The following is an 18926-nucleotide window of genomic DNA, read 5'->3' on the forward strand; positions in this document are numbered from 1 at the left end:
ATCTTCTAGCATTAAAAGAAGTCATTTCTGCCTTTTTCTTTTCTTGCTTGCTCCTATAAAAAGGAGAGGGGTCTCTTTCCTAGGTGGTCACTTGTACAGGGTTCACTTTGCTATGATTTCTTAGATCTGCCGGTGGAGAGGTAACTCAATGCATCCCCATGGGCCAATTTCCTGTAGCAGAGAAGCATCCATCTATTAGATGTAGGGAGGATAGGGTCTTACACCCATTGGCAGTTTTCAAATAATCTAGTGAAAATTGACATTTTAGGAAGTTGTGTTATTTTCCCATTAATGGATAAACTCTACTGTCACCAGTAACAGGAACCACAAATCACCTGGTCTCTTCCCATCTCTGCTACCACCCCCAGACCTACATGCTAGATTCTGTACAGCCTTGATAGAATGATGTTCCTCCATATTTTCCCCAGCAGCGGGAGTCATTTTAACTCCAGAGGCTTTGGATTTCCAAGAGGAATGCAGCAAAAGAAGTCTTACTAGAGGGCCCTCTTGGAAAATATTTCACATAGATTCATTTACTCATTAGGAAAAAAAAAGGTTTAAAACACCTACTATGGGCCAGAAGGGGTGCAATGAGGAGGCAGCTTTCTAGTTTTCTGGTAGGTGCAGATAATAAATTTCTGAGGAAAAGACAGATTATGGGACTAGACTGTTTCCTTTTTATACCTAAATTTTCTTTTAATTACGCATGAGCTGTGGAAGCTATTAAATGTGTTTTTCAATCAGGCCACATCAGCTCAGTAATTACTGGGAATTTCTCATAGGACTTATGTAAATGGGTGGCTGTTATCTTTCCTTTCCATTGCTACTGAATTTTTGAATTTCTGTATGTATTCATGGATCATTTAATGGAAAATTAGAAGAGAGCTTATTATGGAGTTGCAGCTTGCCAATATTTTAACTAGGAAGTTGTCTTTCTTTCTATATAAATTTTTAAGATAAAATTTCCAAAAAAAAAAAAGAACTGAAATAAAATTTCTAATTAACCCCTCCAAGAGGAAGGAAGCAAGGGATTACTGATCGTAAATTAACTGTCTTTTGCATTTTTCAATTTCGAATACCATAAACTTTCTCTAATTGTCATGTGTTAAGAATAAAATCTGTTTTAAATAGAGTTGATTTTTAAGTTCTTATAGATTGATTTACTAAGAGTGCAAATTAATTTAAGCTGTTAGCAAGCCAATAAACAACACATTCTCTAGGATTTAAACTAGGGGAAAAGGCTTATGCAATTTTTGATTAAATGTCTTCCTAAACGTATTATGGCATAGCATATGTTCACTATTGAAGATCTAATAGAAAGATTAAGATGCTTAAAGATGCATAAAGATGCTTTATGTTTAAAGTTCATATTTGTTTTTGCTTGCAGGCTCTATGTCCATAGACATAAAACAATAAAAGGCAAACTGGGAGACACTAATAGAACTGAAAGTATCTACAATAAAACTATAAGGATAATACTATATACTCCGTCTTGGATATTATAATCATGTAGACTTGATTATAGCAACTTACTTGATTTAAAGTATGTTTTCTTTGACAATATAAGCCACAATCTTGTTTCATGAATGTAAGGTGGGAGGAAGAAAGAACCTGGGGCTGGCAGAACCCCCAGACGTTTGGGACAAGACACAGATTAACAACTGAACAGGCTGGAAACTCTGACTCTGAGAGGATAGGTATGGGAAGGGAAGCCAGATGAGAAAGGAGGATTAGTCAAACATTTGTGACTGGGATTTTCAAAAACGGAAGTGACGTTATAATCAAGTATGTGGACCAGAGATAAGAAAAACTAGGTCTGATTGATGTCAGAGACCTGTTCTATAGTCAAGAAAGACCCAGGATCCCGAGTTCAGAGGCAAGATTCTTGTTTAAGAGAACTTGGGCTGTTTAGAACAGGAGTAGATGGCAGGACGAGTGAGTGTACCAGTACCTAGGGAGGGAGTCTGCAAACAACTAGTTTGGATTTTAAGAAATAGAGTAGAAACTTACACCAGGATACTAAAACACGAGGGTTAGAGGAAGATGCATCACAAGGATGAGAGCATAGAAAGAAGGAGCCAGGGTTGCCTGGTTGTAGATTCATACTACAGTAGTACTCAAGAGAGGGCAGGTATGACAGGGGAGACCCACGGACAGCTCAGGTGGGAGCCAAGATCCCAGGTCTCAGGACCTGGGATGAAGTACATGAGCAGAGATGGTAGGGGAAAGGGAAAGAAACTGAACAGTCTAGGAAAGCTGCTGACAGTAGAATGAGAATTCCTTAAAATATTAACAGTAAGACAACATTGCAGTATGGGATCCATTTTACCTGCTTCCTGAGATTCCCTTGGTTCTGCCACCTCCGGCAACCTCACTACCTGTCCCGCCTCCATGTTCCTCTGCCTGAGGATGACCTCCAGCTTCCTTCAGAACTAATGGAGCCAACCCCTTGGCCACTGCTTGATGGACAAGTAGATCAGTCCCAAGTTCAGAATTTCTGGCTCCTCTTGCTATGGTAGGGCAAGGAACCTAGCATTCTGTGGGGCCAGGGAAGGCCACCTCAAAGCCGAGGTCCATTCACTCCCATGGAGTAAAATCTGGCCAATAGGTATAGGAGACAGGAGGTAAACATGAAGACAAAATTATTCCCCTTCCTCTTTCACAGTTATTGCTCAGGATGCTTTTCACATAGTTTTTCTTTCTTTTTGGTTTTTTTTTTTCTTTTCTTTAAGATATCGTTTATTTATTTGAGAGCAAGAGAGACAGAGAGTGAAATTACAAGCAGGAAGGATAGGGAGAAGTAGACTCCCCACTGAGCCAGGAGCTAACATGGGGCTCTATCCCATGACCCTGGGACTATGATCTGAGCCAAAGGCAGATGCCTAACCAACTGAGCCACCCAGGCTCCCCTTCACATAGTTTTTCAAAGTGATATCTGTTGAGCAAACTGTTGCATCTATTCATGGAGGTAAATAGTGGGCACTGAGTTAGCAGCTAGAGCACCATTCATTGTTTTGTTTCCCCTTCTTCCCCTCGTTGTTTCTTTTTCTCTCACTCTCATTGCCCTGAGTTTGCACCTCCCAAGTAAAGCATCAGTATTTAATTCTTGCACCAGTCTCTTCAGGGTCTAGGGGACTCAAACTAAGATAATCACTATACAAAAAATAAAGACTTGATGTGACATCTTACATGGCCTGCTGAAGGGATTTTGATTTTCTGGGCTTGATTTTCTTCATTTGTAAAATGGACATGTAAAGTGATGGCATTACACCACACAGCAATGGATCCTTAACTCTAATATGTGGATTAACTATGACAGTGATTTGGAAGGAAACTTTAAAAAATACATTTATTTATTTATTTTAGAGAGGAGGGGAAGGGCTGAGGGAGAGAGAGTCTTAGGCAGACTCCAGGCTAAGCAAAGAGCCTGAAGCAGGGCTCCGTCTCACAACCCTGGGATCACAATCTGAGCTGAAACCAAGAGTCTGATGCTCAACTGACTGTATCACCCAGGCACCCCACCTCCTATATATATATATATATATATATATATATATATATATATATTTATTTATTTATTTATATATTTATATATATATTTATATATATATTATCTATCTATCTATATATATATATTTAAGTAGGCTCCATGGAGCACTGGGTGTGGAGCATAAACAATGACTCTTGGAACATGAAAAAAATAAAATTAAGATGTTAAAATAAATAAAGTAGGCTCCATGCCCACTGTGGAGTCCAGTATGAGGCTTGAATTCACAACCCTGAGAACAAGACAAGAGCTGAAATCAAGTCAGACACTTAACCAACTGAGCCACCCAGGCACCCCAGAAACTTAACATATAGGTTCCTAGACCTCTTCCAACCTGAGAGTGATTCAGTAAATCTAGATTTGGGCCTGAAAACTCTATTTTGTAAAAGGCATCCAGGTGTCACTGATGTACAACCAGGGTTGGCAACAAACAGCAAAGTGCGGGGAGCACAGGCTTCGGATAATATAATTCCCAAATCTCTTCCATTTGTGTCAGAAACCTAACTAAAACTAGCAGGAACCACAGAGGTAATTTGTTGCCCCACTAACTGGCATGTACAGAAGGAATAACCACTTTTACAATGACAGATTCCAGAGATACACCTGGAGTTATAATATGTCATCCTTCTTTCTCTATGCTGACCTCATTCCTGGAGGCTCTACCCACTTACCCCAGACTTATATCCTACCAGCTTAGCAGACCTGGGGGAAAAAACCCTTTTCCAAAATTTCAGCAAAGGTCTAAAAGTTGACAGTCCCTGAATTAACTGTGGACAACTGAAGTCCTGAAACAATTTTTGTAACCAGGTGAATAAACATTCCAATGACTAGAGAGCTAAGGAGACAAGCACTTATTAGTTTGAATTGTATATCAGGGTTATCATGTGTCCAACTGCTGTCATTTCTATTAGTCTATAAGCTTCTTGAGGACAGGAACTTTTTATGATTTCCTCATCATTTGAATACCCTTAAAACAAATCCAAATGAATGAGTGAGACTCTTTTAAATCTTCAATAAAATATAATGAAGTTTCTAACAAAAATAGATTTTAAAAAGTAAAAAAAATAGGAAGAATGGAAGAGGTACAAATATTACAATTAAACAATAAATTTGGGACAAATAATTAAATAAAATTCAATATAGCTTAGATAGGGACATAGATATATATTATTAATTGAATTACTTTTTTAATTCCTTAAAATCATTTTTATATGATAAAACATATACTTTATTTGTTTATTTATTTTTCATATAAAATATTTATATGAATAAACATATACTATGCCCAGAAAAATCAATCCAAGCTATTAATTCTTCACAGAAATTCTTTATTTTTTAAATTTTTTCTCCACAAAAACTCTTTCCTAACTTTCCCAGTAAGCATTTCCAGTACTTTCTGTCCATATTAAGATTTATTTGAATCTCACAATTACAGCTCAAATATTCTGATAAAGATCTATATATTACTGTATAGTTTCTACCTCAAAAATCACAATGTCAACTGCAAGTATAAGATCTCTCTTTCCTAAGTCAGAGAAAGGCAAATATTATATGATAGTTTATATGTAGAATCTAAAAAACAAGAACAAAAAAAGAACAAATAAATTTAAAAAACCTAGAAACAGAACCTCAAATACACAGAACAAACTGATGGTTGCCAGAGAGGAGAGAATGGGGGGATGGGCAAAATGGGCGGAGGGGTGTGGGAAATACAGGCTTCCAGTTATGGAATGAATAAGTCACAGAGATGAAAGGCACAGCATAAGGAATATAGTCAGTGACACTGTAACAGCATTGTACAGTGACAGATGGGAGTCACACTTCTGGTGAACATAAACATGCAGCATAATACATAGACTCGGCTAATCACTATGTCATACCCATGAAAATAATATAACACCATGCGTTAGGTATACTTCCATCAGTCACTCAAACAGTAAATATAAAATTTCTTTTTCTAAAAAAAACCAAGGTTGTTGGCTAAAAAGAAAATTTTTAAAAATGACATTTCTATAGGGCAGTTTATATAAAAGGGAGGACACTAAGTTATAACCTGCCGCAGGTCAGGCAACGAATGAAACTGAAGAAGAGATACCCTGAAACGGAAAGAGACAGGAGTGAACATTCACAGCAGCTCAGTCACTTACCCATCCTAAGGGTGGCCTGGGCTGAGGCCAGAATACAAGAGCACATGACCCACTTTTCTGCCTCAGCTGAGGAATCTGTGAGCAATGATATGAATTGAGGAAAATATCTGATCAACAGGACTGATCCCTGTACACAGAAGTGTGATTAGGGAAGAGGCTCAAAAGATTCAGTTACTCCCCATGAACACATTCCCCAAAGGTGATGCATATCAGGGACCCACATTAGGAGAAAAAGTATTCCAGAAAGCAGGACAATCAAGAAAATAGAAATATCGATGGTCAGACCTTGAAATTTGTATATAAAGTGTTAATAGGTTTACCTCTTAAGTGCCCACTCCCCTGCTGACCACTGAAGCTGCATCTTTTCTTCTTTCACTCTATCACCAGACCCCCTTTCCTAATGATAGATCACAACTATGCTTCTACATGAAGTCAGTTAGGTGCACCTGGGACAGCCCTCCACATCCCAGAGATGGTTAAAAGGCACCTCTCTGAGAAAAGACAAGATTATTATTTCCTTCCACAAGAGCTGTGATCACACCAGCTGTCATGACACTTATTAAAACATTATTAAACTTATTAAAACTTATTAAACTTATTAAAACAGAAGACAAAGATCAAAGTATTTTAAGCATAAAAGACAAAATGAAAATTCTCTAAGATTCTATGTTTAATATTAAAATAAAGAAATAGTGAAACATAGGAATGGTAAATAATCATAGACATAATATTGAAAAGCTGACTTTATATACCTTCATTATGTTTTATTACATGTATATATGATATTACAATGGAATGTGTCATTGGTGCAATGAATGCACAATTTACAGTACTATAATTGCCCATAAACTTAAGAAGAAAATTCTATTTCAGGCACTATTTTTCCTCTGACTTTTATTTTTAAAAAATGAACTTTCTTCTGTTCACACACACACACACAAAACAATAAAGCAGCAACACGGAAAATTGCGATTTCCTAAAGTATGTAAGTATACTTACATAACTACTTTCCTGACTTCTGAATTTTAGTGAAGTTCTGTGCATTCAATTTAATATACTGTAGTTAAAATAACTTCTGAACCCCCATGTATGAAAATACAAAATGAATTTACAAATAGAATTGCACCTTCATAAGAAAAAAAGAATGACTATTATACCAGAATCTTCAAATATAAGAATAAAAATTGATCAACCAGGGAGATAAGAACAAGTCATTATTTTCCGTCAGGTATTATATGGATAGAAACAACTGATATAAAATAGAAATGGCTGAAAGTTATAAACAGAGCTAAAAATTATACATATCTAATATGTCAATCTAGTCACCAACAATTTGTAGACCGTTTGAAACTGAAAACCAGATGCTGGACCATTTTTATTGAAACAGTGAAGACAAAGTTTGGGTTAAGTTCTCATATGGCTAGTCCTATTTCTCCATGCCACAACCACTGTCAGCACATCTCACTAGCTAGTTATCCAAAGAAGTAATACTCTTAGTCACAAGATAGAATGAAAGAATAAGCCACAGAAAAGCAACTACCAATAATGAAAATGTCACTCAGAATATGTCCCAAGGATGGCAAACACTAGGGAAAATTTTCCACAACAAATTCTAAAAGACAAGGATTTTCTCTATCTTAGGTGGCTTGACATTGCTTATTTATACAGAGTAAGCCCTCAATAAATATTTGTTGAATAAAGTATCCCATAATCTAGTATCTCTGTTCAAAGATGGTAAAGATAATACCTTCTAGAGTAAATTATGCAATTATGTCACTATCTACTTGATTCTAGTTAACCTGCTCACCTTCTCTGTGTCTGTTTCCTCACCTACAAAATGTGGAATTTGGGCTAAATCAGTAGCTTTCAAATCAGAACCCCAGCCTTGTGAAAATGTGCTTCATGAGCTATTGCTGGGGTTATAATAACAGGTCTGCAGAGAACAAGCAGACTGAGTTCTAAAGCATCTTCTCTGGTTTCGAACAGAGAAACTTTCCATTTACCTAATTTATATATTGGATGTTTCATAATATTTCAACCTCCCTCCCTAAACAACTATTGTTACTGTTAATATACTCTTAAATAATCAGTGGGTCGAGAAAAACCTGGGGAAATCAGAAAATACTTTATGATTAATGAAAAAAAAAAGACAAAACATACAGAAACTTGTAGGATTAAGTTCAAGAAGTAATTCATAGTTGCAAATGCCTATATGGAATTTTGTAACTATAAATGCCTACAATAAAGAAGAAAAGAGATCTGAAATCAATAACCTAAACATTCACTTTAAGATACTGGAGAAAGAAGAGCAACATGAACTAAAAGAAAGTTGAATGAAAAAAATAAAGATTGAAAGAGAAATTAATGAAATGGAGAAAACAACAGAGAAAAGTTACTAAAACCAAAAGCTAGCTCTTTGAAAAGATCAACAAAACTGACAAACATTTAGCGAAATGGAACAAGGAAAAAAAAAAAGAAAATATTCAAATTCGAATTAGAAATGAAAGTAGGGACATTACTTCTGCCATACAGAAAAAATATGGGATGTAAGAGAATGGTATGAACAATTGTATGCCAAAAATTACACAATTTAAGTGACACCATTGAAACTGACTCAGAAAGAGACAATCTAAATAGATCTACATAACAAGTAAAGATATTTAATATCAAAAGCAAAAACCAATGAAGTACTAGCAAGTAGAATTCAGCAGCATATAGAATTATCAGCATTACTGTTTTAATGTGCTTGGGATGCCATTAACAAAATTGGATAAACTAGATATCTTATAAATAACACATTTACTTATCACAATTCTGGAGGCTGAAAGTCTAAGAATGAGGTGCCAGAAGAGTCAGGTGAGGATCCTCTTCTGGGTTTCAGATTTATCTTTGGATCCTCACATAATAGATAAGGTGAACTAGCTCTTTGGGACATCTTTTAAAAGGATACCAATGACATTCATGAGGGCTGTGTCCCCATGACCTAATCACCTCCCAAAGACCATACATCCTAATAACATCACCTTGGCCAATAGGTTATCAACATATGAATTCTGAGGGGCCAAAAACATTCAAACCATAATGATTACCAAATAGTATTTATCACAGGGATGAAGGTTGGTTTAGCATCCAAAAAAATTAATGAATACGATATTCTGTAACAATAGAATAAAAAAAAGCCAAAATCTACATGTTTATTCCAATTACGCAGGAAAATAATTTGAAAAAAATACAATATGCTTTCATGAGAAAAACATGCAACAAACTAGGAAGAGATGGGAACTTCCTCAACCTCATAGAGAGTACCTATAAACTACCTACAGCTATCATGATGCTTAATGATTAAAGACTGGATTCTTTTTCCATAAATTCCAGTAGACAAAAATGTCCCCTCTTAATGCTTCTATTTAACATTCTACTGCAGGTATTAACCAGATCAATTAGGTATGAAAAAGAAACATAATGAATCCATTTCACAAGGGAAGATGTAAGACCATCTCTATATGCATATAACATCATATTTTATATGGAAAATTCTAAGGAATCCAGCAAAATAAAATTTAAATAATCAATCCATCAAGGTCAGATGATATAATTTTAATATATAGCAGTCAACTGTATTTCTATACATTTGCAATGAATAATCTGAAAATGGAAATAAGAAAATAATTCTCTTTGTAATATCATGAAAAAGAGTAAAATATTTAGGAATGTATTTAACAAAAGAAATACAAAACTTACACTTTCAAAACTATGAAATACTGCTGAAAGAAATTAAAGAATATCTAAGGAAATGGAAAAATATTACACAGTCATGAATCATAAGACTTAGTATAATTAAGATGATAATCCTCTCCAAATTGATTTATAGATTCAATGTAATACCTATCAGATGGACAGTTGGCTTGCTTGTTCTAAAATCCATATGGAATTGTGAGAATAACAGAACAGCCAAATAATCTGGTTTAAAAAGAGCAATGTAGTAGGATTCACACTTTCTGATTTCAAAACTTATTACAAAGCCATAATAATCAGAAAAGTGTGGTACTGGCCTAAGGAGACATATAGATCTATGGGATAAAATAGAAAACCCTGAAATAAACCATATCTTTATGGTCAAGTGGTTTTCAACAAGGGCGTCAAGATAATTTAACACAGAAAGAACAGTATTTTCTTTTCTTTTTTTTTTTTTTTTAAGACCCATTTATTTATGGGGCACCTGGGTGGCTCAGTCAGTTGAGCATCTGTCTTCAGCTCAGGTTGTGATTCCAAAGTCCTGAGATCAAGCTCCACACGAGGCTCCCTGCTCAGTAGAGAGCCTGCTTCTCCCTCTTCCTCTGCTGCTCCTCCTGCTTGCTCTCTCTCTCTCAATGTCTCAAAAAAAAAAAGAGACCCATTTATTTAAGAGAGAGAGCATGAACAAGTAAGTGAGGGGAGGGTCAGAGGAAGCAAGAGGGGAAGCAGACTCCCCACTGAGCGCAGAGCCCAATGAGATGTGAGGCTGACTCTCAAGACAGTGAGATCACAACCTGAGCCAAAACTAAGAGTCAACTGACTGGGCCACTCAGGCACCCCAAAAGAACAGTATTATCTTTTTTTTTCTTGTTTTAAAGATTTTATTTAATTTTTGACAGAGAGAGAGACACACTGAGAGAGGGAACACAAGCAGGGGGAGTGGGAGAGTGAGAAGCAGGCTTCCCACTGAGTAAGGAGTCCAGGCGAGGCTTGATCCCAGGACCCTGGGAGCATGACCTGAGCCAAAGGCAGATGTCCAATGACTGAGCCAACCAGGTGCCCCAAGAACAGTATTTTCAACAAATGTTTCCAAGACCACTGGGATAGCTACATTCAAAAGAATGAAGTTAGACCCTTACCTCAAACAATATGCAAATATTAACCGAAATGGGTAAAAGACCTAAATGTAAGGACTAAAGCTATAAAATTCTGAGAAGAAAATAGAGCTAAATCTTTATGCCCTCAAACTTGGCAATGGATTCTGAAATATGATATCAAAAGCAAGAATCATAATCAATAACAAAAATAGATCAATTAAAATTAAGAACTGTGCTTCAAAGAACAGTTTTTAAGAGAGTGAAAAGACAACCCACAGAATGCAAGAAAATATTTGCAAATCAAATATGTGATAAAGTATTATATCTAGAATATAGATAAAACAGTTGCAAATCAATCAGAAAAAGACAACTCAAGTTAAAAAATGGGTAAAAGATCTGAATGGATATTTATACAAATGATATATAAGTAGCCAATAAAGACATGGAAAGAAGCTCAGCATGCTGAGGCACCAGGGAAATGCAAGTCAAAAGCATTTAAGATACCATTCCTACCCACCAGGACAACTAAAATTAAAAAGTCAGATAATAAAGAGTGCTGTCAATGATGCGGGAACACTGGAACCCTCGCACACTGCTGGTGAAATGTAAAATGGTATAGCCTCTTTGGAAAACAGTCTGGTGGTTCCTCAAATGTTTAAACATAGTTAAACATGTGACACAACAGTTCTACTTACAGCTGTGTATACCCAAGAAAAATGAAAACATATGTTCACCCAAAAACTTGCATAGAAACGTTTATTCACAGTAGGCAAAAGGCAGAAGTAACCCAAATGTTCATCAACTGATCAACAGAAAAACCAAACGCATTAGTAATACAACTGGCCATTAGAAGGCATGAAGTATGGATACATGATACAATGTGGATAACTATGAAAACTTTCTGCTAAGTGAAAGAAGCCAGTTATAATAATACCACAAATGACATGATTTTTTCATATGAAATCTCCAGAACATACAAATCTATGTAGAGAGAAAAATTAATGATTGCTTAAGGCTGGGGGGAGGGGTGGGTGATAGGGAGTTGATAGATAAAGGATACTGAGTTTCCTTTTGGGGTAACAGAAATGTTTTAAAATGGACTGTGGTAATGGTTACATGTATCTAAGCAATATACAGAAAACCACTGAATTATACACTTTAAATAAATTGGTGAACTGCATGGTATGTGAACATCTTAAAGTTATTAACAATGAAATACATAAATAAATAAAAGAATAAAGCTTTAAGTACGAATATAGATAAATATCCTCTTATTTTTCACTTGATGTAAATTCAAATTTATATCAGGTGTTTATAATACAAGTACTATCTTTTTTTTTAGATTATTTATTTATTTATTTGACAGAGAGAGACCACAAGTAGGCAGAGAGGCAGGCAGAGAGAGAGAGAGAGAGGGAAGCAGGCTCCCTGCTGAGCAGAGAGCCCGATGTGGGACTCGATCCCAGGACCCTGAGATCATGACCTGAGCCGAAGGCAATGGCTTAACCCACTGAGCCATCCAGGCACCCAACAAGTACTATCTTTTATGATTATGATTACAAGTCTTCCTGAAAGGTAGACTATAACAGAAACTATTACATTTATAATTAAATATAAACTTAAAGATCGCAGATAGAGAATACGTTCTTTACTTTTCCTAATTTTTGTTCTTTTTGATCTTATGAGATTTAAATGTAGTATATGGATTACTGATTTCCTTCTGGAATTTAATAACATTCTTTTATACAATGTAATTGGACTTGATGGTTTACAGTTGTGGCAATCCTGTATGAAAAATACATTTGAATTACATTTTTAAGTGAATTAAAGAAATTCTATTTCAAAAAGCTTTTGCAAATTTAAAATGATTTTACAAAAAAAAAAAGCCTTGTAACAAATATATCACTATAAGTTTAACTATATTTCTTTTGAGAAAAATGAACTAACAGCACATTTCTAGGATGAGGTGATTTGATGATGTGGACAATAAAGTATAGAGGATTGCTTCAATTTAACTCTGTTTATTTATTTAAATATTTTATTCATTTATTTGGCAGCCAAGAGAGGGAATACAAGTAGGGACTGGGAGAGGGAGAAGTAGGCTTCCCACTGAGCAGAGAGCCTGATGCAGGGCTTGATCCCAGGACCCTGGGATCATGACCTGAGCCAAAGACAGACACTTAACGACTGAGCCACCCAGGCACCCCTTAACTCAGTTTAATCATTAAACCCAACATTTTCATTGGTACTCTGTTAAATGAAATTTACTTTTATTCTATTTGAAATGCATTTATGGCTATGTGATGTAACTCAGAGATGTAGGGTTTATTTGTCAAAGTAGTTAATAAATTTTAAGCAAAAATTTACTTTCGTATTTTTGTAATAATTGTGGAGTCTTATTTTCATACTGAAGGGTAATTTAGCTATTACAATAATATATTTAATCCTTATAAAATGGATAGAACCAAAGATAGTTTAGTTATTAATAATAAATTTTTCATATAGTTTATAATCACATTACATATTAAATAGATGCCATGGAAAGATTTAGTGAATATTTGTCACCTATTTAGACCTGTAATTATTAGGAAACATTAGAAAATTAAGAAAATTGGAATCAAATGGGAGAAGGTACAGGAGAACAGTGTTCCTGCAATATACACTTCCAATATGTCTGCCACATATCCCTTGAGAGAGAATAAGATCCTGGGTAAATGTAAAATACTAGAAACTGAAGAGATACCCTTAGAAATGAAGGTTTTGAGCTCTGTGTAAGTTATCAGAAAAAAATCAGCCTAGAGCATACTGCTTGAGTGTTCTTGTATCTATTTTTCATGGAGCACACAAAACACAAGGATCCTCTATATTGGGGAGGTAATAAGTGTTACTAGATATACGGGAGATTTCCTGTTTACCTATACCCATTTGAGGTCCATAAAACTCTTCCTGTCCATAAACTTCAACATCCCCAGAACCACAAGCAGATGGAAGTTCTAAGTCAGGCCTACAACCAGGTAAAAGTCTAGGTTTTATGAGGCCTGAGGCTTTTAAAATTTAGGGACCTTCTTCAAGAGAAAGAATATAAAATCACAAATATAAATCTAGGTACACAGACTAAGAAGGGGGGGTCAAAAAAGTGAAGAATCATAAAATTTATGTGTCTTTGGTAGTATAGTAAATCTGCCTCTGAAATCACTAAATGTTTCAGTAATATTTCACTGTCAAATTTAATAGTTCTAGTGCCTAGAGGTGAAGTACTTTAAGGGTGACAAGACCAGAGTATAATTAATAGCCAATGTTTATTAGGTATATCATATAGCATTTAAATTCTTAGCATATGTTATCTCATTAAATTTGCACCTCATTGAGAAGAAATAGATGTGATTACTTTTTCCATTTGTGAAGTACTGATGAAGACCTGAATCATTAACAATGGGAGTAGAGAAGAGAAGGAAATAAATTACAGAAAATTTGGAACTACAAGATGAATTGAGGTATGAGCTCAAAAGAGTGAAGCTTCAAGCAGTATGCCCATATTTCTAATATAAGAGACAGGGTGGATATATGTCCCACCAAATGGAAAGATAGAGATTATATTATAAGGAACAAATCAATGGAGAATAATAAAACATTCATTTTTAATCTGAGGGATAAATCCCTCTATTTGTATACCTATCTGCATATCTATATCTGTATCTATATCTATATCTATAGGTAGGCATGTCATATACTCCTTAATATAAAGTTGAAAACAGAAGGAAAAGGGTAGGAGTAAGGATAAAAGTTAGGGATGTTAATGGTAGTTTTAACTATGGGAGTGTACAGAATCTCCTATGGGATACATTAAAAGTAATATTTGCCCCAGTAAGACAAGTAGGTCCTTGAAGATTCCATATTGATAGAGTAAACAGAATAACTCATGAAAAGTTTAAGAAAAAATGTTATCAAGGGGATAGAGAAGAAATGCAGGGAACAAGGATATAAAGCCCTGTCTCAAATGTTTAGAATTGTGAGTAGATGCCCAATCATCCAGGTCAAATGCAAAAGAGATCCAACAAGGTGATCTTGGATTTGGCAATTAGAAAGCAACCAGCCATTTTAATACAGTGGTAGAGCAAAAGCCAGATCTGAGAGGGTGAGAACTAGTCATGCAGGAATAGAAACTGCAAATGAAGATAGCCCTACTCAGAAGAATGTTTGTCATGGGAAAGGTATAAATGTCTTTAGTTTCTGAAGCTTGAGGAAGTTTGAGGCAAAAGTGAAGGAAGTACTCCAAAAGAAGAAGGAACTGTGATAAATAACAAAGAGGTTTTCTGGGATAAGATAAAGGAAACACACCACAAAGTTGATAGAGTAGACTCCTATTATTTGGAGATTGAGGGGGAGGTGGTAAGGAGGTTAAGGAAGAATGTGTGCTCACATAGCCCCCTCTCCTCCATGACAGAGGTGACAAAGTCATTTATCCGGTGGAGGTTGGAGATGGGAAAAAACTGGAGTAAAAAGGATGTTTGAGAAGGCTAAAAACCATGTGGAAAGGTTGCTGTGAGCCAAGCAAGGGTCCATGGATAAGCAAATAGAAGGATCGACACCTCAATGGGGTCTGAGACAGAATCAGACAGAACTGGGAAAATTAAATGAGAAAAACTATAAAACCAGCTGTCACAGTGCTTTGCATATTGTTGGTGCTCAAAAAATATTAGACCTACTCTAGTCCATTAACAACAAAGGAGTCACAGAATCTTTGAGATATACGAGGTGAGACAAAAAGTAATGTCTTTTCATTGGGAAAATGTCCAGTGTGTACATCTGTCACATCTGTGGAGACAGATGCAGCTACTTGTGTGCACATGCACTTTGTCTACAGCCTCATTTCCTTCTGTTGAAAACATTATAATGTTAAAGGGCGGGATGGAAAAGATAATAACTTCCTAAATGATGGAGCTAAAATAAATACAGATTTAAGTAGATTATTTCAAATAATTATTGTACTAGCTATGGTTAACCAGAAATGTAAAAGTTTCATTAGGAATTTCAAAAAGTTAAAAAGACTGATTGGCAACTTTAGTATGAATGGGTAGAAGACAGCCACTTCTCAATACCTCATAACTAGTGCCTTCCACTGACATTAGAACTTCAATAGATTATAAGAATGTCCCACTTACACCCCTTTCTTGCAATTAGCAGGAACACTAGGCTATCTCTCCTTCTCCAGATAAATACTTATCATTTCTTCCTCTCTCCATGCCACCTATAGAGAAAAAGAACGAAAAGAAGGAAGGAAGGAAGAATGGATGGAAGGAAGGAATGAAAAAGGAAAAAATATTTACGAGTGGTAGAGCATGTGACTTGTGATCTCGAGGTTGTGAGTTTGAGCCCCACACAGGGTGTAGAGATTAAAAAAAAACTTTTTAAAAAGACCCCAGGGGCACGTGGGTGGCTCGGTGAGTTAATCCTCTGCCTTCAGCTCAGGTCATGATCCCAGGGTCCTGGGATCCAGCCCCACAACCGGCTCCCTGCTGAGCAGGGAGCTTGCCTCCCTCCCACCCCCGCGTCTCTCTGCCTGTCTCTCTGCCTACTTGTGATCTCTCTCTGTCAAATAAATAAATAAAATTAAATTTTAAAAAAAGACCCTAAAATTTATTCCTTTGTTACTATATTGATTGCTAGGAATTTGTGGTTCTCTTCAAAGTGGTTTATATCACAAAGATAAGCTTTATTCCCCACAAAGATAAGCTTCTTAAATGCTTAACTCTACTATTCTTTCTCTCAAATTCCAATAGAATGTTATTTATTAAACTTAAATAGCATATGTTCCTTTCCTTTTCATTAATCAAGTCCACTGCTTAACAATAGAATGTACACTGCACTGTTTAGGCTATATATTTTATGTAACCTGCTACAATCCCGAGTTAGAATATTCTGATTTTGTAAACTTAATTTATTTAAATGTATGCTGAAGGAAGTGGATATAGAAACCTGGGCTGCAAGACTCTTCTATAAAGTCAACTGCATAGAAAATCAAGTTAGGAACCATGATATGCAAATTATATTTTAAAACTTTTGTGCATGATCTTTTAAAATTTACAGCTCTATTTTTCTTAATTCTCACAGTAATCTTCTTACTGAAATGGAGAATTCACAATTGATATGAAAGAAAAATATTAGCCTTTGAAAATTATCTGAGCGGAAGACTTTTCAATATAGATAACTTCATACTTATTTATAATTAAAGAGCACCTTAATATGCCAATTTTAATCATTTTACCCAAAGGAATTGATTCTCAAGAGTGTTAAGTGAACGGCCGAATAAGTGAATTGTTTGGACTGGGAATCCTAGCTGGGCTAATAATACACACAACTTTATCCAGTTATCTCAAATGGGTTAAAAATTTATCATTATAAAATCTTCATTTAAACATTTAATGTATAATGAAAAGCCAGAGGCAATAAAGATTAAAAAAAAAAAAAAGACAACAACTTAAGAGCTGTCACCAGCTTGACAGATGATGAGTTAAATATACCCTCACAGTTGTTGGGCAGGCCGACTTAAGTTTTTCTGTTTATTATTTTGATTTTGAGTGTTTAGACAGGGCGCCTACTCTCTAATTTGAACTAGGCTTCATCTTCCTTCTTGCCTTAGACCAGATCTAATTCTTAAATCCTTATTACCTGCTTGGCCACTTAGCATTTGAATCTCAGATCTCAGATCTCCTACGAAGGTAAAATGAACAGATTACCCTGTAACCTTATCATCTGTAACCACCTATTCAGATTTAGAAACATTTTATATATATATATATATGTGTATATATATACACATATATATATATTTATATATATTTATTTATTTATTTAAGATTTTATTTATTTATTTGACAGAGAGAGAGAGAGAGAGAGAGAGAGAGAACACAAGCATGGGGAGTAGGAGTGGGAGAAGTAGGCTCCCCACCAAGCAGGGAGCCTGACGCGGGACTCTATCCCAGGATCCCGGGATCATGACCTGAGCCAAAGGCAGACACTTAATGACTGAGCCACCCAGGTGCCCCTGAAACTATATGTTTAACACAAAGCCTCAGGAAAAGAACACAGAAAGATGTAACACAATGTAAGTTAGCAACAATATAAAGTAGAATCCATGCCGAGTTACGATACATTGTGGGAATAGCCTTAGCAAAGAAATTACAATCCTAATGCTATCCATCAGCTTGGAAAGAAGTGAAATGAAAACTAATCTTGGATACTTTAAATTATTTTGTCACATTGTTTATATCTTATTGCTTATATTTGACATTGTAAATTTATTAATATTCCATTTAATCTGGGTTAGTCCTTCCTATTTACAATCACAGAATAAAAAGGTACCAGGAGACGAAGAGTAAGTATTCAAATATTAAAGACCCTAGTCCAGATCGGAGATAAATTACTCATAAATAACACACTGTCTCCTCTGATATGCATTGCCACCAACAGCCCTCTTAGCCTTTAAAGCTAGCCTGAACCTCAACTCCAGCACAATTTTGTAACTAATTCCACTGTCACAGCAAGACCTTACCTTTCTCAAAGAGCACTTAACAGTCTTTATCAGACAACTACTCTTTAAGAAGGAGTAATAACAGGTCTGCAAATTCAAGTACCAGTAACTTAGCACTTAAATTTAGTATATAATTTAGATTACTGTGCTACAGTATGGTGATTATTTATAATGCAAAATATTCAATAATTGATATTTATGTACAATGAACTAATACATTTAGTATATTAAAAACATTTAATTATATTACAAACACCCTATTAGTAGAGAGAATCTCTTTCAAATTTTAGTATTTCACAGGGCCTGGAAGAAAGCTAGATATTGCAGTTGACATGTTACTGATTACCTCTTTTATTTGCAGGTTTAATTTCTTGCGACGGGGTCAATTTAGCTTGAGTTTCTGGAACCTGAGGAATGTAGATTTTCTTGGGGATATCAAAATGTTCTGGAAGGCTCAGTTCTGCTGTGTATAAAATGGACTTAGGCTTCTTTAGCTTTGAAGTATTAAATAGTGTACTAGTCTGCAAATAAATAAAGAGTAAAACTGGAATGTAATTCTCTTAGCTTTTACCCCCAAAATACACGTAAAAAAGCATTATTATGTATTTAGAGTTGACATTTGGGAAAAAATCCACCAAGGGACTGAATTTGCTCATTTCTTTAGACACATTACTTTTTGATTGGTGGAAGATGGCACTAACATGTTTTTACAGAATCAGTGGAATCATCCTTTATTAGCAGATGCTCAATATCCCATTCTGTAATCCTTTCAGTGCTGAGGAATTCATTCTAACTCCACTGGTAAATAGCACTGAGAAAGTGCTTCCCTCCTTCAGCTGATCCCTGTGTTCCTCAACATCTAACCTATC

The 18926-nt window shown here is 35.5% G+C and overlaps 1 protein-coding gene across 1 annotated transcript in view; it reads right to left on the bottom strand.

Moving 5' to 3' along the window:
* Positions 1 to 18926, bottom strand: part of CFAP47 (cilia and flagella associated protein 47) — a 525406-nt gene that overhangs the window by 203501 nt on the left and 302979 nt on the right. The window contains exon 45 of the mRNA XM_082717915.1: positions 18404 to 18578. Coding sequence (XP_082574041.1) covers positions 18404 to 18578 — 175 coding nt within the window. The remainder of the gene's footprint in view (positions 1 to 18403; positions 18579 to 18926) is intronic.

The sequence above is a fragment of the Mustela nivalis genome, assembly GCF_964662115.1.
Source record: "Mustela nivalis genome assembly, chromosome: X".
In the NCBI taxonomy this organism is placed as follows: Eukaryota; Metazoa; Chordata; class Mammalia; order Carnivora; family Mustelidae; genus Mustela; species Mustela nivalis.